Source organism: Alligator mississippiensis, chromosome 13 (genome assembly GCF_030867095.1).
Source record: "Alligator mississippiensis isolate rAllMis1 chromosome 13, rAllMis1, whole genome shotgun sequence".
In the NCBI taxonomy this organism is placed as follows: domain Eukaryota; kingdom Metazoa; phylum Chordata; order Crocodylia; family Alligatoridae; genus Alligator; species Alligator mississippiensis.
In genome coordinates, this window is record NC_081836.1 from 3,390,234 (window position 1) to 3,413,035 (window position 22,802).

Genomic DNA, 22,802 nt, shown 5'->3' on the forward strand with positions numbered 1-22,802 from the left:
CCAGGGCTGTGTTCCCAGCACTGGTCTACAAATGTGATTGCTAGCCCTCTCTGGTTGTGTTCATTTAAACTCTTCCAAGAGACTGTTCAAAATCTTACAACCACCTTAGCATTGTCAGAGGGAAGTAGAGTAAATATAAGCTCCCTTGGCTTTATCTGTCTGGAAAACAGAAGCAGTAAGGGCTTGTAGCGTTTAACACTTCTCATGATCCTCTATAGCTGGTAGCCCAAGGCTAAAGAGTGCAGTCTAAAGCCCATTTAAGTCAATAGGTGTATCTCAGCTGATACCAGTGGAATCTGAATCAGGCCCTTCAGAAAGAAAGCAGTGTGCCTGGGGGATATTGATTGGGTTGATATCATCTTTGGTTAATGATTTTCTAGGCTCGGGGTGAGGAGCTGTTGCTGACTCAATCTTTGTGGTACGATTATTTTATTGATGGCAAAGGACAGAGATGCTAGGACAGGTTTTTGATGCCGTCAAGCTAGACAAATAACCAAAAAGGATTATCAGTAACAAAAATCATGTGTAGTAAAAAATTAAGCTTGTGGCAAAAGCCTGAATCCTGGATTCTTCCCACATCATTAAGTATTGTTTTGTGGGGATCACTCACCCCAAAATGTACCCACAAGGCAAGGCAGCATCCTGCTGCATCTGCTAAAAGGATGTCATGCACAGCTGTCTGCCGCTGCATGAATGTGGCCATGCTGGTTCTAGATCAAGAGGGTGCCAAAAGCTACCTCCTGAATAGGGAGTAGTGTAGCCACACGGTAAAGCACCCGGGCTAGTTGGATCCAGGAGTGGTGCAGACTGCTTCAGTTCTGTCAACCAGCCAAAACTATCCTTCCATTGATGGAGTAGCACTGCTGACCACTGCATACTCCCTGGATGTAGGACCTTATCCTGCCCTAGCACTGCAGTGCTTTTGTCCTAGAGCGCAAAGCAAGCAAATTAGGAAAGCAGACTGAAATTGGGCCTAGACACTGGTTTCACTTCAGCCCATACAGACTGGTCTTAACTGTGGCAGCCCCTAGTAGTCAGTGTGACTTGCCTGAAAGAGAAACAGCACCTCTTTTGGAATAGGCTGGGGCAGGCATTTGGTCATGGCAAGCTCACTGAACAGCACCTGCCATCTACCGAACTGCCAGCCCCATTATGCCAGGCTTGCGTGCTCCGCAGGTGTCCCTGATCTGAGTACTGACCTAGCCCAGTTCTGCACAGGTTATAAGAAATGATGGAGGCTGACAGCACAAAATGCATAACTACAAGCAAGCCAAATGCTTCCAATTCCCTAGCGTAAGTGACACCTATGAGGGACAGTCAGGCAAACACAATGTTTACAATAAGTTGCTATGCTCTCAAGAAAGCGGCTTCTGCCGAAAGCATGATTCAGTGAAGAGCAATTTATTGGCTGAGGTGAGTATCCAGGGAGTTTGGGAGAAGAGCTATTTATACAGACTTTACAATGCACTCTGAGTCAGTCTGTGTTGTTTCTCCTTCATTCTTATAGTGAGCAGGATCTCTAGTCTGGATTTCAAGGCTCTGGTGCTACTGTTCATTGTCAATGACATGGATTTGTAGCCCTTGCATCACTTAGAGCTTAAGCTTGAAAAAGAAAGGAAGGAGCTTATAATACAGAGAAAATTACAGCATAGGTCTGCTGCCTGTTGAAATATGGGTGGTTTTGTGTGCCTCTCTTAAATTGAGCTTCCCCTGTGTCCAGCCGGACAGGCGGCATCTGCACAGGATGGCAGCACTCCGTCCCCGCCTGCCTGTACCCCCTAGGGCCTTCTCAGGTACCCCCGGAGGTACACCTGTTGACAACCCCTGGCCTAGAATATAAACACATTGGCCCTACATGAAGCTTCAGCTGCTCCAAAGGCCCTTCTCAGCATTTTCATGCGTATTCCTGGGGTTTGGGTGCCTAGACCTGACCTGGCAATGTGTGTCCTTACAGATTCTCGTTGGCTGTAACCAGAGCAGCAACATGTGCGTCTCCAGCTGAAACCCCTCATGGAAATGCATGTGTTTGCAATAGATCCTGAGCGTCCGTAGCTGACACCGGCTACTTGCAACCAGCCTGCCGACTGACCTCGAGAGCCTTTCCAGCCTTACCTCTCTACGATGTGTGATCTAGGAAAAAAATACTAGAAAAAAACTTTCTCAGGAGGAGGATGGCGAGGCAGTAGAACAGGCTGCCCAGAGAGGTGGTGCAGTCTCCATCCTTGGAGGTTTTAAAGATCCAGGTAGACAAAGCTTTGGCTGGGATGATCTATTTTGGGCTGGTCCTGCCTTGAGCAAGGGGCTGGATTAGATGTGACCTCCTGAGGTCCCTTCCCACCTGAATTTTCTGTGATTCTAGGATCTGACATACGTGTTCCTGAAGGTTTTAAAGACCCAGGCAGACAAAGCCCTGGCTGGGATGATGTAGCTGGGGCTGGTCCTACTTTGAGCAGGGAGCTGGAGTAGATGTGACCTCCTGACATCCCTTCCACCCTGAATTTTCTGTATTTCTAGGACCTAACCCGCGTGTTCCTGGGGCCTGCCCGGGCAAAACACGTGTGCTCATTCACACAGCTCCCTCAGGGTCCGCCCCTGAAGCCATCACGCATGCGCACTGCGGGCAGCCATCCAGCCCGGCGCAGCCCTGCCCACGTGCTCCGAGCGGAAGGAAGCCGCCGGGAGCTTCCCCCAGTGCGCAGGCGCTGGGCGGCGCGTGCGATTGGCTGGCGGCGCGCATGCGCCCTGATAGAGTGCGCATGCGCGGGCGGCGGGCTGGCGGCGGCCGAGGAGCCTTAAAATGGAAGATGAGGAGGTCGCCGAGAGCTGGGAGGAGGCGGCCGACAGCGGGGTAAGGGTGGCCTCAACTCCCGCTCCGCGCGCGGAGGCACCGGGGCTCGGCGGCGGCGCGGCCCGGGTCGCTCGGGCTTGGCAGCGCCCGACTAGGCCTCTTAAAGGGACCGCGTCCCCTTTTCCCGCGCCCCCCCCCCTCCCGGGTTCCTCATGCCCCTGGACTCCAGGGCGGGGCTGGCAGGTGCCCAGGATGCCGGTGCAGGGCAGGAGTGGTGCTAGCTGATGTGGGGCAGTGGCTTCTTCCTTCTATTCAGCATTGGGGAGGCCACATCTGGATTTTTGGGTTCAGCTGTGCCCCCTCCACTGCAGAAAGGATGCGAGTGAGTTGGAGAGAGTCCAATGAAGAGCAAGGAAAATGGCTCAGGGCTGGGGGAGAGCACTGGGAGGAGTGGCTGAGGGAAATGGGCTGGTTTAGTTTGCAGATGGACACCAGGCTGTTACCCACCCCCCTTCTCAGTCTTCCTAACTGTGCGGGGGCTGAACCTTTCCAGCCCCTCTTGTCTATGAAACTTGCTTCGAAGAGGATGGAGCTGGGCTGTTCTCAGTGGCGGCAGATGACAGAACAAGCAGCAATGGGCACAAGCTGCAGCAAGGGAAGTTGAGGTTGGATATTAAGGAAAACTTTCTCACCCAGAAGGTAGTAAAGCACCGGAACAGGTTACCCAGGAAGGTGCTTGGAGGTTTTAAGATCCAGGTAGACTTGACTTGGGATGCTGTAGTTGGGGCTGGCCCTGCCTGGAGCAGGGGTTGGACTAGATGTGACCTCCCGAGGTCCCTTCCCACCCTCGTTGGCGAGCGGCCCTGTCCCTGCGCAGACCCGGCTGGACTCGGCTTTTGCCGCCAGGTCCGCCCCTTCCTTCCGCGCCAGTTGGAAAAAAACTTCCCAGTGCTCGTTGTAAGCCAACGGCCTGCTTCTTCCACCTGCCAGCCTCTACTCTCAGAGCGCCGTTTTGGGACCCTTTCCAGGTTACAGGGCGGCACGCCTCTGGTTATCTGCTCCAGACATGACTCTCTTTCCTCCACTGTGAAACATTAAAGATCTTCTTTCTAGCCCCCAGGAGAGGCAGGGTTCCCTTCTGAAATCCTCTTCTGAAGGCGCACGCGGGTATGGTGTGACACGTTAGAGTCCAGCAAGGCTAAAACTATTGCTTGGTTTTCAGGAGTCAGCTTTGTCACTTGCATTTCCACATGAGAAGGTGCCTGAAAGGTCCCAAATGCTTGTACGCATCATTACACTATTGAAAGTACGTGGTGGTTTGAAGTGTAGCAAGGGTGGATGATCAGTAGGAGGTATACACCTGCTTAGTCAGGGAAGGGGAAATTGCTCAGTGACATAAGAGCAAACCACTATTGTGAACAGGTTCTCTAATGTTTGCAAAGCAGACAGGCTACGTAACGATCAGTGTGAGTTGCGAAGAGCTAGAATTTCCTCTTGGATGGTGCCTCTCTACAGTCTTCTCCTTGATTAAAATGATATTAAATTGTTATAGGGTATTTGGGTTACAGTTTGTGTGAGAATATGTTAAGCAATGGAAAGCTTGTAAGCCTGGGTCTTCAAGTAGCGTGTGAGATGTCAGTGACGCACCAGTAGCGTGTGGTCAGGTGCATAAAGGCTGTTTCAGTGACGGTGCTGATTCTTCATGCTGCGGGGAGCATTGTCATGACTGCTGGGGATGAGTCTACATCTCATTAAACAGTTCCATCGGGGAACCTAATTTAGGAAAATCTCATTTTTGGTGCTGGTCCTCCCCAAACTGCTTTCCCAGCGGAGTCCAGAAGACCAAAGCTACTGGGTATGGCCCATAGTCTGCTACACTAGGAAGCAGACTGAGAGTTGAGTTGTAAATGCTCAATGCCAACAGCGGTATACGTTGTAGCTGTGTTGGTCTAAAGACACGGGCAGACAAGGTTCTTTGGGTAAATCTGATATCTTTTATTGATCAATTCAAATAGGTGGAAAAATTCTTAGCAAGCTCTCGGGTACAAATACTTCCTCATCCTGACAAAGGGTATCTGCAGTTGGTGTGCGCTCTTCCTGCATGGAATGAGTAGTAAAGAAGCCAGAGGCTGGTATACAGGCAAGAAAATCAACCTCTGGCTTTCAAAGAAAGCTTGCAAAGAAGAGTTTTTTCCAACTATTTGAGTTGGCCTAAAAAAAGATATCAGATTTACCCAAAGAACCTTGTCTGCCAGTGCTTACAGCTGCTTCTAAAACCGATCAGTGTCTTTATGTCTGTTAAGAGCAAACCTAACTGGTTCCAGTGTTGGACCAACCACCCTGGATGGATACTCCATAAGAGTTGACAGTGGGACCAGAGTTGCCAGTGGTGGAGAAAGGGCCAAATGAGAAGAGAAATAAGAAGCAAATAATGGGAGAGGTTCGGAAATGAGCTGAAGGACAGGGCAGGCCGTGTGACTCTTATCACAAAAGATAAACTTGCCAAATTAAAGCCAAGTAAAAATAGATATACTTGCTTGAGAAGAGCTACTGTACCTACTGCCAGGCTGTGACATTTGAGAACTGCTTTAGTAGAACTGCCCCGGTCTTTGAATTATGAGGAAGAGTTACGTACAAGATCCCAAGGACTGACCTGATCTTCAGTTGCCAATAGGTCATTGCATAGGACACAGCAAGACTATTTCTCCATCTGTTCCTGGCTCTGTGTAATACACGGTTGAAGACTGCTACATCCAGAGCTTACCTAGCAGGGTGAGACGGGCAGGATTTTTCTTACTGAGCAGGTGAAAGAAACATAAGTGCTTAACTCTGGTCGTTTATATTCTAACAAAATGGGTGAAATGGTATTCTAGAAATGGTATACTTTCACCCAGTGCATGCTTAAATATTTTAATATCACAGCTATTCAGATGGGTATGCCTGGGTAGCTCAGGGCGAACATTAGACTTTTACAAGACTGATATCAGTAGCAATCATGTAGTTCTAAGACTCCACATGAAAAGTTGTATTCAAACTTACACCTGCCTCTGCAGGGTACTGCATGCATCATTTTGGTGCACGAGAGCCAGAAAGTGAAAGGGATTACTCTAGATGGATCACTGTCAAAGGTAAATACAGTGGAGAAAGGGGGAGAAATCCTAAATAGCAGGTATCTTTTAAGAACATGCATAATCCAACATACTGGTATTGGTAGCAAGCACAAAAAATGTAAACATGAGACGTCATGGATGGTTGCCCTTCAGCTAATGTTTCTAGCATTTTTCCAGTGGCGTCTTTGCTGAAGACATGTGACTGACTCACTAGTGTTTAGTCACTTGCATTATATGGATATTGTAATATCTTTTTACATGGTGAAAATTGGAGATAAATTATCACCTAAGTAGCAATAAAGACATGTAGAAAAGTGACCCACAAAGGATTTTTAAGCAACCAGGCCTTTGTTTTTGCCTCTTGTTGGCGTCTGGCACGTAAAGAAGACCCGAAGTGTTGTATAGCTTGTGTTTGCTTTTATCTTCTGCTTTAAGAGACCACGGACATGAGCTCTGGTCTCCCTGGGTGGTGTTAGAGCAGTGGTTCTCAAATTTATTAGACTCGGGACACTCCTCCATAACTTTTGTGAACTGAGTGGCACAAAAATTTCAAAAACCAACTTCTGTATTACAGAGCTTACCTCCTTGTAGAGGGGATGGATAGTGGGGATGGGGAATTGTCTAAGCAGTGGTAAGTCTGTTTTTCTGTTTAATTTATCTGCTTATCTCCTTGCACCTTGCTCATCTTGCAACTCAAGGCACCCTTCAAAGGATCTGATGGCACTCCAGGGTGCCCTGATACTGTAGTTAAGAAACACTCTACTAGAGGGACACTCAAGTGTTCAGGCATGAATGTGAAAGCTAGTGACACAAATCCAAGATGGTGATGATTGCCTTGGCCTCCTCCTTCTAGTGTTGTCATTTCACCCACTGTTGCTGTTCTTTAGGGACTGACAAATCTTGAATGTCCAGTGTAAAGGGGGGGGGGGGGGGGGGAATCAGAAAGGCCTTTCTCATATGTTTGGAAAATAAAACGCACACAGCTACTCAGCAAATGGGCACAAGTTAAAGTTTCTTTGTTGTTGGTCACTTCTTAACTAGTAGGTCAGACACCTGAGGACTGAACGCCTACCAGCTTTTCTCTCATCTGTGTGAGCCTGAATACCATCTCGGATATTTTTGCTTTAGCCATTATTAACTTTACATCTCTTATCAAATCCCCCATTGTGGTAGCATCTGAATTCCTTCCAGCATTTCATTTATTTTATCCCAATATGTCCCTGTGAGGTAGGGACATGCTACTTCTTCATATAAATGGGCAAATGAGGTACAAAGAGGAAGAAAAAAAACAAAACAATTTCCCTTAAGTCATAGACTTCCTATGTGTCAGCGCAGGGGGGATTGAGCCTAACCACTAACATTGCTTAGGGTATAGTCAGCTTCCTGTCTGCATAGCTCTCTTTTTTTTTTTTTTTTTTTTTTTTTTTTACTCTGCTATAGGGGAGCATGGAAACACAAAAACTGGCAGAGCAGTTTGTGGTAGCTGTAATGTCTGGACCTTTCACACTTGGTTTCAAAATCCAATACACTTCAAACTAGCATCTTCACTTCAGGATTACGTGGACACGTACTATACCAGTCTGAGCTCTAAATCATGTTTTATGTTTGCTCATCTGTTTATCTCCATGATGCATACTTCTAAAATTGCTAAGGCTGCTAATAGCAAGAATTCTTGCAAGTGATATCTCTTGTTGGACCAGCTGCATAACTGGGGTAGACATAGGCAAGCTTTTTGGGTATTGCAGTACCCTTCCTCAGGCTGACCAACACTAAATGGAATATAACCTTTTGTTTTGTGCTGATACAGTGGTGGTGGTCCAGAAGGAAGATGCGCTTTTTCAAAAGTAGACTGCAAAGGGAAAGTCACCATTGCTAGTCATGTGTAGTTTAAAAAAAAAAATAAAAAATCCAGCTGTATTGATGTCCATCTGCTGCAAGAGGCTACTTAGCTTGCTTAAAACAAACCACCACTTGCATTTGGTGAAGGGGAAGAGCGATCATTGCTTATGGGCTCAGAGGACTTTAATGTGGGTGTGTTACTAATGCTTTTGTTCATGAAACTAGCAACAGCAGCATTTTTTCACACTTTTCATTAGGTGATGCAGTTTTGACCTAAACCAAGCCCTCTGTACCCACTGCAGTTAGACAGCTCTGCACTCTGACGTGACTCATTCTGATTTCTTAGCAAGGTGGCTCGCTGGGATAGATTAACTTTTTGTCACATCCCAGTAATATCTCCTTCGGAGCTGCTTTGAGTAGTTCTGCAGCCAAAAAGTTCTTCAGAGGTGTTATGTTCGTATGGCATGCTCAGAAGGCAGTGGTGTTAAACTTCTTTAAAAATAAGTTTTGATTTCAAATTTAAGACCCATTGCTAGTTTATTACAATATGTATCGTACGAGCTTTCTGTGCAGGCTTAAAACTAAACCTCGCATAGTTCAAAGTCTAAGTTTAACTTGGACCCTGCCCCCTGGCTAGATGTGTCTTGTGATACGGAGCCCCTGAGTAGCAGAGACTTCAATTTTTTTTAATTTTTTTTTATTCTCAATTGCCAGCTGAAAATATGAGCAGTTGAGCAGAAGAGACTGGGTCTTGCAGATGCCTTCTATGATTGTATGTTGTACCTCTTTACTTACAGGTTCAAAATATTGCACGTGTTCCTGCGAAACAGCCTGGGCACTTATGGAAGTAGCTGTCTGAAACGGAGCTCAGGGTGTCCTCACTCGAAACCCGCACTTCAGTTGCAAAGTCCTGCCACCCCTTTATGTTAAAGGGCTGAATTTAGGTTGTTGCCTAAGCTGTTGCAGTACATTTTAACCAACTTCAGCCATGATCAAAGTACAGAGAAGTCGGGGTGAAATATTTAAGAACCTCATTTGTAGATTGACAAGCAGCATTGCTCCCTCTAGTCGCAAAAGAGCAATTTGGTGAAGTCGGGCAAATACAGTGAGATGCTAGTGCATAAATATAGGATTACACAGCTCTCAGCTCATTGCAAGATTAATGATAACTGAGGAGATCTGCGGCTAACGATATAGACAGTATAGGGATGAACTTTGATGTCAAGGACTATAAAGGGATATGAAAATATTGCCACTTCCTGGAGTTCATATCCAGTCCAGAGCTCACAGGTGCTTTGAAACTGGGGCACGTAGGTTTATAGACTGTCACCTAGGCCTGCCAGACAGTTGTGGCAGCTCCTGTTTCCCAGTCTAGCTGCAGAGGCTTCTGACCAGCATTAAGGAAGATCGAAACATCTCTGAAGTTGAAAGCAGCCTGGGTCTTCTCAGCCTTGCATTAGCTACAGACTGCAGCCAGGATTTAATGAAAGCAGAGTAGCCTGGAGAATTAATTAATGGAGCAGCCTGATTCCCAACAGCCTCAGGAATCGAAATGTTCCATTAATTAATGGAACATTAATTTCTCTTCAGAGGAAAGAAATGGATACTTAATGGAGAAACAAATTAGTCGTATCTTAGAATTATCTCCTGTTTGAGGGTCTCCCAAAGCACCTTATTTGGATTTTTGTGGCTTTATGGCTGAATTATGTACTTAATAATGGCTTATACAGTCGTGAAAGCTAAAACCTGTTTCTGCTGAGAAAGGGAATGCTAGGTCACCGGGGTCATTGATAAAAGCCAATGGGATCTTTGATAATTGGTAGAAATCACCTTGTTTAACGGTATTGTAAGACCAAATGATTCCAGAGCTAAAACTTACTCAATTTATTCACTTGAACCATTTTGGTGTATTCAGCAGAAATCTGTAGTAAGGGATGTGCCTGGTGTTCTTGAGAGCTGTAACAGTCTGATAACGTTTTAGGAAGGTGTAGTACCTGGTGACGGTTACAGTGTGTGCTGCCAATATGGAAGTTTGGATATTTTCTCTCTTTCCTCCCAAGTAACCCCAAATTGTTGCATAAGCTTATCCTTAAAAAGACACCACTCCCACAATATTAAGGAATTATGTAATCTCTGCAAAGCTTTCTTGCTCCTTTGTTTCTAAGGGGCTTCTCAGCAAGGGAAAAAAACAGATTATGCAGGGGAAAGAATGAGACTACTTTTGCATTTCATCACTCTTGAGTTATCTTTTTTCCCCCAGTTTACTTAACTTGAGACAGAAGTGAGAAAGACCAGTGATTACTGGAAAGGAGCATTAATGCATCAAATAGATTCATTTAACATGAAAGCAAACAAGCAAAGAAACCCTACAGAGAAACCACATGTATAAAACATAGAAATACCAGTAAATGTGAAGTCTAAACATTTATAGAAAATCTTCAGAAATAACCGGGACAAAAGCAATGCCTTTTCTTTATTTGCACCCCTGCAGAATTTCTGCCTCTAATGAACTTAAAGGAATTTCCTTCTCACGGTACGAGTCTGTTGAGCGTGGTGAATTGGAGGGCTCCAAGCTCAGACCAGGCTGTTGTGAATACACCTGAGACTTGCCTGTGCTCTAAGGCTTTGCTGGGAAAGCTCTACTGGCAGCCTCTCGTCCCCGTGGAGATGCAGTTTCTGCTGACATGAGTTTTCTTGCCAGTATGGATTCATTTCTTGGACGGAATAAGCTGTACTGACAGGAAGACTCTTGGCTTGCATAACTGTCGACATGAGAGATTTCAGAGTATAATGTGTTGAGGGGGCTGACTTTTTTTTTTTTTTATTTTTATTTTTTTTCCCCCCACAACCTGACTGGCATGATTAAGAGCCGACTAAGCCTAATTCTTGATTTTTCTTTCTTACCGCAACCTCAAATTAAAGAAGCACCCTCTGATTGTGTGAACTGGACTAGAGGACCTTGTGACATCCCTTTCAGCTCTACTTCCCCATGATCCTATGAACCAGACCTGCTTGGTGTGGCATGGTTTTGAACTCCAGACAAAAAAGATGTCCGTGGTGAGCATATTTAGGTTACCTTGCAGAATGGGTGCCCTTCATCTCCTGTTCTGTAGCATATGCTAGAAAATGTAGATGCATAGTGGAGTCTCCCGCAAGCTAAACGACTAAAGCTATATTAGGTTTGCCTCGTGTACTGAACGACAGCCTCATAATGGATGTGTCAAATTACTTTTCAGTGAGTCCTGATATTTCAGTGCATCTTGGCATTTGTCTCTAATGCAGATGGAAGGACATGTTGATATTTAATGCTAAGGTCAGGATAAATATTCCACTTCTGTTAATTCCCCATCCATAAACAGGTTCTTAATGCCAAGGAGTAGTGTTTTGCATATTCTTTCGGTTGGATTCCCTTTGGTCTTTAAAAATGACTGTGATGAAGCAGCCTATGGGAATTCTTTACTAAATTAAGAATCTGGTCGCGGGTCCCTCTTTCAGGAGGAGGAAGAAAGGGGGTGTAAAATGGGTTGATGTTAGCAAGAGCTACGCATACCGTGCTCAGGAAAAACAGCAAGCTTAATTGTATCATGCTAGTGAAACAGGAGGACAAAGGAGCCTCCTGTAAGAAAAGCTAACAACATCAAAAGATTAATAGCATAGTTGGTCCTCATGACTTGCACAACTGCGTACATGCAGGATGATCTTTTCTAATGGTAGGTTTAATTGCATCTCCTGTGAGCTCATGCCTTCCAGTTGTCGTAGTGCTTTTGGCACGCAAAGGCTGTAAGTCAGACCCTAATTTTAACATGTTATCTGCCCAGCTTAATGACATAGTGCAGCCGTAGGAGGATGGAAGATAGTTGGCATCAGCAGGAAAACATCTTCCAGCAGCGGCTAAAGTCGATCCTATTTCAACTTCAGTGAGGAGAGGAAGATGTGCTGGGTGTACCAAGTCTGTCTTCAGGCTAAGTGCGCACATCGCAACATCTGGTTTGACAGTCTGCTAGACGCATGGTAACGAGATCACTAGCGTGTTGCCAACTTAACGGACAAATGTTTCTTAATTGTTCATCAAAACATTCTCCAAATTCTAACTTTTCTTACCTTGAGTGTAGAATGCAGCAACGATAGGGAAATGTGAAACAGATCACGATTGCAAGATAGCACCATTATTCAGAAGAAAAATATGTAGTGATTAATATTGTGGGCTTTTGTAATCGCTGAATAAAAACATCTTTAACCCTGATGGCTGGTCCGCAAGTCATCGAAGCTTTCAACACAGTCGGAAGCTCTTAGTTCTGTTGTTGTTCATAGTGGGTATTCGGGTGAAGTTGGAGCCCCACACAAGTGGTGATTATTTGGATCAAGAATGTAACAAGATTAATGTCTGGAGAGGATAGCGTCAGCAGAGAGCCCGACTGTTGTATTGCCATACCGCACAGTAGCAGTGTAATAGCAAGGAGTCCTTAAATGGACAAAGGAATTGCACTACAAGAAGTACAGTGATGGGAAGGAAAGCAATAGAAAACAGATGGAGGCAGGGGGAAAAGTTCTCTTCTCCTACACTTCCAGCATGCAAAGTGAATTGCTGTGATGCAAGAAGAACCACAAGGCAGAACCGCTGGTATAAGCGTGTGTGATGCTCTGTCCGCGGGGCGGTTTGAAAGGCAGACATACCAGCTATTTGGCTTTCTACTTTAAGTCACTTAGCACACGGTTTGTTAATGACTGGGAGTTAATAGTACAAGTTAGAGCAGTAACCATCCTTCTGAATCCTCAGGATTTATTTAATGACTATAAATATTGCCTAAGTGAAGCTTAAATAACCTGTTGCTAAAATCCAGGGAATACACCCAGGTGACTGATACGTTGGCCTTTTTTTCCGTCTATCATCCTTACCCCCTCTGCAGCTCTTTACTGGGAAGACTGACCCACTCACTGGACAATCTGGAGGGGAATGCTGCTAAAGTTGGTGGATTAGTTTTGAAATGGAAAGCGGGGGGGGGTTTATGGAAATGCTGATGTAGTTTTCAGTGGCTTATACATACTCATCCCCTCTTCTGTCTCCTGTCCTAAAAATATTTGCTTCTATCTCAGTTCATGTAGCTGGACTGAGTCTGAGATGGGTGTGCGTGTGCACGGTCACCCAAGTTGAGCTAGCAAGGAAACACTGAGTAGGAGGCATTGTGGCACAGATATTGGGTAGCATTGGATTATTCCTTACCCCAATCTCGGGAATATTTTAAAGATGGGGAGCAGAAAATTAATTGTTCTGAATTGTTCTTTTTTGAAAATAATTGTTCTGATGTCAGTGATGCCATGACTGGATGCCTCTGCTGTGACTCTAGGGTTCTTCTGGAGAGGAGAAATTGTCAACCGACTTGCAATGGTTTATACCGTTTGTAATTAATGGTTCGGTGGGGAAACATTAAAGGGTGACTGAACCCAATTTTGTCTCCTACCAAGAGCACCCAACAGAGCAGGGACATGGTGGGCAGAGGGCCAAGAGAAGATACAGCACTGGTGTGAAGACTGTACAGAGCTAGGCTATTGATCACAAAAGGTAGAAGCCCCCTCCTGCAAAATTACTAAGGTGTGCATTTGTGAGGATGTGGATGAATGCTGGAGAACTGTCTTGAGCACAACAGGGAGTCTGGTAATGGCTTGTTAGGGGGTTGAAGGGGAAAGAAAAGATGCGTGTCTGAGAAGGTGAGGAGCTCACCATCACTGCCCACCGTTGTGCTGATGATATTGGTCCACCTGCTTGCCTGGCTATGCAACATTGGCCACGTCCAGATGAGCGTAGACGTTTGGCTCCCAGGGGACAACTGCAGCCGCACATCAGCCAGAGCATGCCTCCTGCCAGCCAAGTTCTGGTTTTGAGCAACACATGACGCCCCTGCGTGCGCTGCTTTGCTTTTTTTGCTTCTGGATATGCAGGTGTCAAAAAAATCCCCATGCTGCTCCCTTGCAGTGTGGAGAACAGCTGAACGTGTACTATGTGACCCTGCAGACATGCCTGTGGCATCACATATCACACAGCTGCACTTGTCTGGATGTGGCCATTGACATGAGAATCTGAAATTGCAGGGGGATCTGTGTTTGAGAGAGACTGAAAACTTACTCCCCAGATTTCCCCAAGCAGGCTGCAGTTTTGGGAAATGTGGCCCAGACCCAATTTCTTCCCACAGTTGCAAGCTGATCCGTCCAAAAGCCTTTGCTACTGAATTTGGCTTCTATAAGAGCATCTCTCATCTATCGGAAGCAAACAACCCTCAAGCAAATGCCTTTGCCTTCTTGAATTTCTTTCCTTTTTTTTTTATTGTAAGGTATGCAAATTTTTTTGAAGCCGTTAGACTCCTTAATAAGGTGGTACTGCAGTCTGGTGTGTCTGGGCAGGGGCATCTTGAACCTAAGCTAGGCTTTAAGTCACTCTTTGATGTCTTACTGGAATATAGATTAACAAACTGAAGGTTTGCTGGGGTATAGCTTGAAGCCAGCACTTTCTTGAGGAAATGCAAGTTAATTTCTGTCTAACCTAGGCAACTTATTAACACGATACAGGCTGTATTAATTACTGGTCTAAATTTCTCAACAGTTAGTCGTTGTAAAAGATTCGGGCAGGTAATACGCTTTGTGTAGAGTCTAAGCCAGTGGTCCTCAAGCTTTTTAGACTCGAGGTTCCCCTTGGAAAATGCTACCTCTTGGTTTCATTCATGTTTTGAATGCAAACATACAGAGCCATTCTTGTGTTGCAAAGAATTCAGAAAGACCACAACAGGTCAGCATGTTGCGAGCAGGACTCCTATTTGAAATCTCTGGGTTTATCGTGTTAATCACACGTAGGTGTGCAAACACCTAGCCGTGCTAATGTTGACAGCACCCTTAAAAGGATCTCGCAGCACCCTATGTTGAGAATCACTGGTCTCAGCTAAGTTGTCAGACCCGAGTCTCATCATTTTCATGTGCTTGCAGAACTTCCTTCCCTCTCAGGAGTTTCTAGATCCACTTCCACAGGCCTACTTTGAAGCTTATAATGCTCTTACTGTGCTGTTGGCCAGCTCTTGCCCACGTGAGTTGAACAAGGAGTCAAGCCAAGTATTAAATGGCTTCCTTTAAAAGGCCTGTGGTGGAGGACAGATGTGGGTTGGTTTTCAAATCTGGCTGATGCTTGTGTTCGAAGCAACTGAAATGCTGTTAATGGAGGGCATCGAACTCCAAGCTGCTTCTGCGATGTTGCTCCTATTGCACCCTGCTCCCCAAGCAAGCAGCTAATGAGACGCGGTTGAGGAAACGTCTTTCCAATCTGCCACTTCTGGTTGAAATGCAAGACTCCTTGTGAGAGGCAAATGCTGAACCCCAGAGTTAAAACTCTTCTCTAACAGGACATAATCCCCTCTGGCCTGGAGCTGACAGATGAGGCAACACTGTCTTGATTAGATCCTCATTGTTTGTCACCAGCCGGTCCCAAGAGACTTCCGGCTGTCAGGCAGGATAGCCATTTCTCCACTGCCAGTTCCCAGCTGGTTTTTCTGCTGTTGTGGCAGCTGGTGAGGAGGAGGCACCTTCTGCTGCACTTCTCATGTGCATTCGTCCCCTGTTTCCCATCCAGCGTTTCAGCTGGTTACTGCACAAGCTGAGGAGTTCTTGGGGAGAAAACAGACAGCAGGTGCCTATAACTATCTGCAATGGTCCAAAACGGCTTAACTTTGGCTTGACAATATGTCGTTGCATCTAGCTGAAATGCATTATTGCCACATAGCTTCATGCGACCCCTTTTTGCAACCAGGACATGCAGGATATTGTTACATACCCCCTTTCAGAGCAGAAACACTTTCTGATGGAGTAGCGTCGCCTACGTGGGTGAAAGTTGCAGCCTCTGTGCAGCCAACGGAAACTCTTCATTATGTGGGGGGGTAACTTTAACAGGTATCTCTGTGCCCTGGCTGGCAGCTGTACCCGTTAGGAACGCGAGCAGAGTTAAGGTTTGTCATAGTAACTATGCTTCTCGTTGGCAAGTCTTCAGCTGGTTGAAAGGTGTCAGTCAGGGCAGAGATTTCTTTTGAAGGAAGATTGTCATAAGTAACAGAATTTTAAATGACTGGCGGAGAGGTTTACAATGGGTAAGCAGGCTCCCGTAGCTTCTGGAGAAATATATAGTGTATTGAACTGAGTCTTTGAAGAAGCAGATTTGCTCTGGGTGTCGTGTTTGCACTTGGTAGTGATCTGACCTAAAAGGCTCCGAGTTGCTGTTGCAGAGAGCATCTCATCTTCCTAATCCAAATTGCACGGTGCTGCCATGGCTGCTTTGTCGCATTTTGCTCTGGAGGAAGCTTTGCTGGCAGTTGAAGTCCTTGGGGGGGGGGACCCTTGGCATCGGAGGTGCTGTTCAGATGAGGCTATCTTTTTAAAGTTGCCACTCTATCACCATGGAACTGAAAATGCTGCTATATATGTAGCCAGCTTCGGTCTCCAACCGTATTTAGTGTGCTGGTGCTCTTGGAGCACGTGATGAAATGTATATGACCATTAGGGGTTTCTCCCCACCTCCCCCCGCAAGACTTGTGTCTTTTGAGTGCGATTTACAAGAGAGGCTAGTGCGGTAAAAGAGAAGCACGACTAAAGAAGTGACAGGTGTCTTTAAACAGACTCTGGACTAAGACATAAGATTTCACTCTTTTTCTCTCGTTCCTCTTGTAGGAAATAGATAGACGGTTGGAAAAGAAACTGAAGATCACACAAAAAGAAAGGTAATGGTGATAGTCTGAGATGCTCTTAATCTGGTCTTCCCCGGGTGCAGCTAGATGCTTGCCAATCTGGAGGGCTGGTATGGCGGGCTTGGGCTATTAGAGGTGTCGAACGTAGCGGGTAATCTTTTCACCGAGCTGAGAATTGGGAAGGCTATAATACAGCATGCCGCTAGATGGCACTTGTAATCCATGGCAGCATTTGCAGCAATCCTCGTATCTTTATACGGCCACCGCTTTGGGAAAGCCGTTTAAAAAAACAAAAAAAAGCCGTGGGTAGCAGAACGATGAAACTGGTGAGGTCACCAGACCTCTGCCTGCCCTCATCTGGTTTGCTGAGCTATATGCCAGTGAGACTTCCTTTTTTTTGTTTGGCTTCTCTGCATCCTAGTTTGGGCTGGTGAAAGGGAGGAAAAGTTTGTACTTGCTGCTATATGCAAGTTATGAAACGGGGAGGGTTGTATTCTCCTGCTTTCTCTTCCTCCTGCTGCAAAAACATTGGTGAGAGTCCATGTATTCATCCTCATTGGGTCATCGGGAGGCTTTGGGTTGTGTTTCCTTCACCATCTAAAAAATCAGACTGCGCTTTGGTGATGGGAAGGTGGGGAGGGATTGTGTCAGTGGGTTTGGGGCGGCGCGGGGGGGACTTAATTCCAAAAACCTGGAGCAATGGAGCAAACATAGATGTGGCTAAACCTGATGATGAGGGCTCTCTGAATCCCCGCTCCTGGAGGGGGAACGTTGGCTTAAGCACGTGTTCAGCTGTAAGTGCCTAAATCCCTTTTTGTTCCTGAGCGTTAAGGAGTGTTTCAGCTGCTCTGCTGGCTGACTTTTTATCCTTGAAAATTTTGTTCTTAATTTTGTAAGATGGGTGCTGGTTGCAAAACAATTTTACTCTCTCTCTCTCTCTTCCTGTTACTGAAAAGGGAGATTTTTTTTTGCTTGGCAGTCTGCTAACCTCTTCTCCCTTCCCCCCTCTTTTTTTTCTAATGAAGTGTGGAAGGTTGGTCTTCCTGCCTGTTAGATTTAAGCATACAGGGCAGATCTCCGATGATCAGGTTTACTCCTGTAACAGAGTTGGCAATGTAACAGGGTCTTCAACTACGGTAAGATGCTGCTTTTCATGGAGACAGTTAAACCACAGGGCTCCTGCTCAGAACCCAACATCCTTTCTCATAGCTGGCTGTGTACACTAATCAATTGTTTCTTTTTTCTTCAGTAGTAGAAAATCAAAATCTCCTCCCAAAGTGCCGATTGTGATTCAGGACGACAGCCTTCCCTCAGGTCCTCCCCCGCAGATCAGGATCTTAAAGAGGCCCGCAACTAATGGCGTGCTCAGTAACCCCAACTCTGCGAGCAGACCAGCCTTTCCCGTGAAGTCTCTGGCACAAAGGGAGGCAGAATACGCAGAAGCCAGAAAACGAATTCTGGGCAGCGCGAGCCCAGAAGAGGAACAGGACAAACCCATTCTAGACAGGTGAGATGTGCTGGGCTTTAAAGGCCATGCCACTTGTACCCTTGCTTCAGCAAATGACTTGCTGCAGATAGCGAGCAAAGGAAGGAAGAGCTGTATTGTGATCTGAATACTTCACATTTGAAATGCAAGATAAACCCCACTAAGAGGCAGGTGCATCCTGTTAGCAAACTTGACAGAGTGTATAAATAATAGAGATGAAAATAGATGCCTGCTGGTGACGGCGCTCATCACGGCCTTTTAAATGCCTTTGCTGAGGACGGGGGCCCTGTCTGACATGGCCTGGGGGAGGTAGCACCAAGAGGTCAGCTAAAAATGCCCCTACCAGGGAAAGGGATCATAGTTGACTGCAATGGGGACATAACCTGTGCTGATAATCATTAACCTTCTGCAAAAGGTTGGCAGCTCCTCTGAGCCAGAGGGATGCTACCAGGAAAGGAGCTCATCTGTGGCATTGAGCTGGCTTTCTTGACTCACTTCTTGTGAGACCAACTGAGTCTCCCTCCCTGCAAACTAGCTGTATCAGTGAATGTGGGTTGGAAAGTAACAGGCTGTTAACATCAGAATCTTTCTTCCCCTCCGAGTATTTTAAGCGTGGACGCGTCTTCATTGCCTCCCGATCTCCATTCGCAATAATTTGGCTCTGTTACATGCACTTGTTCTGGCATGTGCTCTAACTAAACATGTAATCCCTGGAGCAGTTGTGGGGGAGAAGGCTGTTTGACGCCAGGTTGATGACTCAACCTCTTTGTAAAGGCCTCGAAGACTTCCCTCTTGTAAAAAAATGGAGTTGCTGCACGTGGGTGGGGCAGAAAAGGTGCTTGAAAGGCCTCTTAAAAGAAGCTGATGATAATTGCACATAATGGAGACTGAGCCAAGGCATCTTAATTGCCTAGCAGCAGAGCAGTGCCTTGCGCTTGTTGAGTCCTGGCTGCTGAAGAGCAGGGTCAGAGAAATACAGGACTAGTAAACTCTGCATTGCCTTCTCAATGGAAGCACTGTAGAGCTGCAGCCATGGCAGTGATCTTCCCCTGAGCTTAGCAGTATTTATTGGAAGTGTGAGGCATGAGGCAGAAGCATTGCTTGTTTTAAAAATGGACTCTGATCTCCTCTCCTGCAGGCCAACAAGGATCTCCCAGCCAGAAGACAGCAGACAGCTCAACAATGTGATTAGGCAGCCACTGGGTCCTGACGGTTCACAAGGCTTCAAACAGCGCAGATAAATGTGGGCGAGAGATCATGCTGCCGAAAGCAGGGTCAGCTGCCACGGGTTGCACTGCCGTGGTGGACAAATGGACTTGAGCAAAGGGAACTACCTGGTTTACTTGCACTGTGAGCCCCTTTGCTCTGCCCACTGTGACCTTGAACCCCATGCACTGTGACCCCCCCACCCCCCCCATTCCACCCACTGTGATTGGCACACCGACAAGGGCTGTCCCAAGTCACTGTAAAAGGAAGGGGGGGCGTTAAGGACTCAAACAGGTGCAGTGTGTTGTGTGTGCCACTTCAGCCGAAGCTAGCGCCAGCAATAATGTTTGTACTTATTAACCTGGGATTTAAAACAAAGATGGGAAACTTCCCCCAAAGCGCATGTTGTCTTCATCACTTCAGAGCAAGTTCTGTTTCAAAGATTTTTTTTTTGTTTGTTTGTTTAGTTTTTGTTTTGGTTTGGGTTTTTTTGGGGCGGGGGGGGCTTTGTTTTATATATCAGATCAACTTTAAACCAAGTGCATGGGAAGGGTTTTAACCGTTTAGTTTGTTTTAATTGAGAGAGGTAGTTGATAGCATTCTAAGAAAAGGAGTTTCAACGACTTTCCGCCAGGATTTGGCAAGCTTAGCTTCCTGATCTGTATTTCCACTGCTGCCAAGCCAATGGAAGAGGACTCCCAGGCTTTCTAATTGCCTTGGCCCTGGAAGCTGATGGAGTCCAGTGGCCTAGTTCACTTACTGCACCTGTTATAAGCTTGACTAGTTTTCTGCTGGCTTGAGGAAGGAACATCCTTTCGTATCTGGGGGGAAGGGAGCGTAGACGGATCCCACGGAGACCTCCTGCGGCCTCCGAGAAAGCAGGGTGAAGGAATAGGGCTCTGTTGCATCCAGGTTTACAAGCTAGGAATAGACTAGTTCAGTACTGTACTGGCCCATGGCAAATGTGGCAACGAGCTATGCTCTGTAAAGCCTGTGCTTGTCGAATGGCTGCCATACAGTAGGAGGCAGGACAGCCACCAGGTACAAACCTTGAAGCAGTGTGGCTTGTGAAGGACTGATGGCTCTAATCTTTCAGTGATGGTACAATTCAGTGCTGTACCTGATGCATTTACTTCTAGGAATCATAGACACCGGGAACAAACCCTGTTCAATAAACTTTGGAAAAACTCCCTGTTTTCATGCATTGCTGGTGGTAACAAGTGGCTTTTTGCTAGGCTTCAGGCAACTGCTCACTTTTTTTGCTTCTCTAAACCCTGGAAAGAGAAAGGGGTCTGAGGTAGGGTTTCATCTGGCAGTCTGAAAACCTTCCTGGATTCCAGCCATGGAAGAGAAATTTAAGGTACCACCAAATTTATTGTTGCAGTACATTGTCAAATACAATTGCTCCACGGTCTCTCCTGTGTCCTACACTGTCTGGTTTTGTTTTGTTGCATTGCCTAACTCTTATGGTAGATGAGAAAACTGACCTACCCTTCATGGTAATTGTCTTGAGGGATTAGATGAACACTAAGATGTCTTTCTGATGGGACAAAGAGAAGGCATCTTGTATGTTGGAAAGACTCCAGTCCTAGAGGGGATTCACCGTGTTGCTAGGGTCTCTTCCTACAGGCAGAAAAACTGACTGCACCTTTTTGACCTCTGTCTGCCACCACAGAAGGTTTAAACCATTCCTTCAGCCAAAATTGCCCATGGGCTTGTCTGCTTCAAGCTGTGTTCCCACAAATTGCCTTTCTCCGCTTCTGGTGTTTGGAGGATGTATTCTGTACTGGCAAAATATGGTCCACCCTCTCTGTGCTCTGTAGGTTGAACGGTGGACATTTGAACCCAGCCTCTTCTACCTGAAAGGAAGCAGCTGTACAAAACCTCTACCTAGAGCGAGGTGTGTGGGAGATTCCCAGCCAGTAAACTGACACACGTACAGAGATACTGCAAACAAATTACCAGAAAAAAAAAATCCTATCTATGTGCAAAACATAATCTGCTAGAATACAGATCTGTTCACTGACTTGATCTTCTGTCCCATCGCCCTGTGTGATTCCCTGAATCAGGTGAGCCCTCAATGGTTGTTGTAAAGATTTCTTTTTTTTCTTTTACTCTGCTGTAATTTGAGAGGTGGCCATGTGTACCGATGTCCCCTTCGGCCTGGAGTCATTTCTCAAAGGCTGTAATCTGATGTTTACGGAACTTCCTCTCAGGTAGGGCTTGGCACGTGCCCCGGGGCACCTGTACAAGCCAGAAGCAGCTGCATCGCAGGAAACGTTATCTTTCCTTCACAGTGGTGGCAAGGAGAAACCCATGGGGATGGCTGGAGAGAGGAGGATGGGCGGGGGTGGGGGGGAGGGGGGGGACAAGACAGCAATAACTAGTCACCACGCCTTTCCTTAACTCTCAGTTAAAATAGCTATTACTTCAGATGGCCAGCTGCCGCAAAAGCCTCTTGACGTAGCTTCAGCTATCTTGCCAATGTTAGGACAACGGTATCCTCTTCTCCTGCCTGCTGTCCTGTGCAGCAGAGCCTAAAATTTCTTGCTAGTTGCACATAGGACAGAGCCGGCACCTCCAGCATCAGCCTCGCGTAAATTCACATTAGTTACACGAGGGGAGGTCATCGCAGCACCCGTCTCCAGCTTCTCCATCCCTATAGCACGATCAGTCAGGATGCTTCCAGCCTGCAGGCAGGATGGGGCAGCATCCCTGTAGACACCCGCCACCGGGCCCCTCCTAGATGGACAGTAGGTGAGCGATCCTGTCCGGAAATCAGTGTTGGGATAAGTCAAATGCCTTGTCTGCAGAGGGGCTAGAGCTTTTGTTCTAATACACGTTTATAGGGGTTTTTTGTGTGTGTTCTTAGGGGCACTTTACGGTTCTCTCGTGTGTGCCTGTGTGCGTATGTGTGCGTTCAGGTGGTGAGAAGTGCAAAGCTGTGTGCATCCGACACACAGGATCTAGCTAGAGCCGCCCGTCTCCCCATGGAAGTGCTCCTAAGTATGCAGAAAAACATTTTATAAATTGTATTTTAAATAAATGTGTTTAAACTTTTAAAAAAAAAAGTGCAGTTTGTATTGAACTCCTTCATGCGCATTGCTCTTCGCATCCCACCCAGGCTTTGCGTGCAGATCTGGACAGCAACATCCCAGCTTGTTATATTTGATAAAAAGCTTACAAAGACTGCACCGTGAAAGTGGAGGGCTGGGGGAGGGAACTCCGAGTGGCTTCTTACTGCAGCGAATCGAGTGAAATTACTTGATTTCTGCATCCTCTCTTTCACATGTTTATCTCGGGCTTGTCCATGAACATGGGGGACCTTTCTGATTTTTTTTTTATTCTTCCCCATTTGTGTGACGACCACAGATAAATTGAAAGGAGCGATCTAACACACTGCGTACCGAGAGCAAGCTGCTCATGCTGCAGGCTCTTTTTTTTTTTTGAAAAGTCCTAAGCCTTAAATTCTGCATCTACATGGTTTATGTGGACTGGGAACAGTGGGAAGAACTAACGGGTTGGAGCTGCCCTGAGATTGCATTGGTGTTCATGAATAGAAGGCAAAGTGCTTCATGCGTTCTCCTAGCCACCTGCTCACCAGCCCTCTATCTTGATACCGTCTTCATGAGAGCAGCTGTACGCGTTGCTCACAGGAT

At 46.3% G+C, this 22,802-nt stretch overlaps 1 protein-coding gene across 6 annotated transcripts; it reads left to right on the top strand.

The window, feature by feature from the left end:
• The first annotated feature begins 2,720 nt into the window (after window positions 1-2,720).
• On the top strand, window positions 2,721-22,214 carry SZRD1 (SUZ RNA binding domain containing 1). Of its 6 annotated transcripts, none has more exons than XM_006273028.4 (5): window positions 2,760-2,848; window positions 10,660-10,794; window positions 16,435-16,484; window positions 17,701-17,958; window positions 19,076-22,214. In XM_006273028.4, the coding sequence occupies exons 2-5, from the start codon at window positions 10,735-10,737 to the stop codon at window positions 19,176-19,178; spliced, it is 471 nt and encodes a 156-aa protein (XP_006273090.1). In that variant the 5' UTR covers window positions 2,760-2,848; window positions 10,660-10,734; the 3' UTR covers window positions 19,179-22,214. The 6 variants fall into 6 exon arrangements, with proteins under 6 accessions (XP_006273089.1, XP_006273091.1, XP_006273093.1 ...); XM_006273030.4 differs by having other exon boundaries at window positions 17,704-17,958; XM_006273031.4 differs by lacking the exon at window positions 10,660-10,794 and having other exon boundaries at window positions 2,741-2,848.
• The last annotated feature ends 588 nt before the right edge of the window (window positions 22,215-22,802 follow it).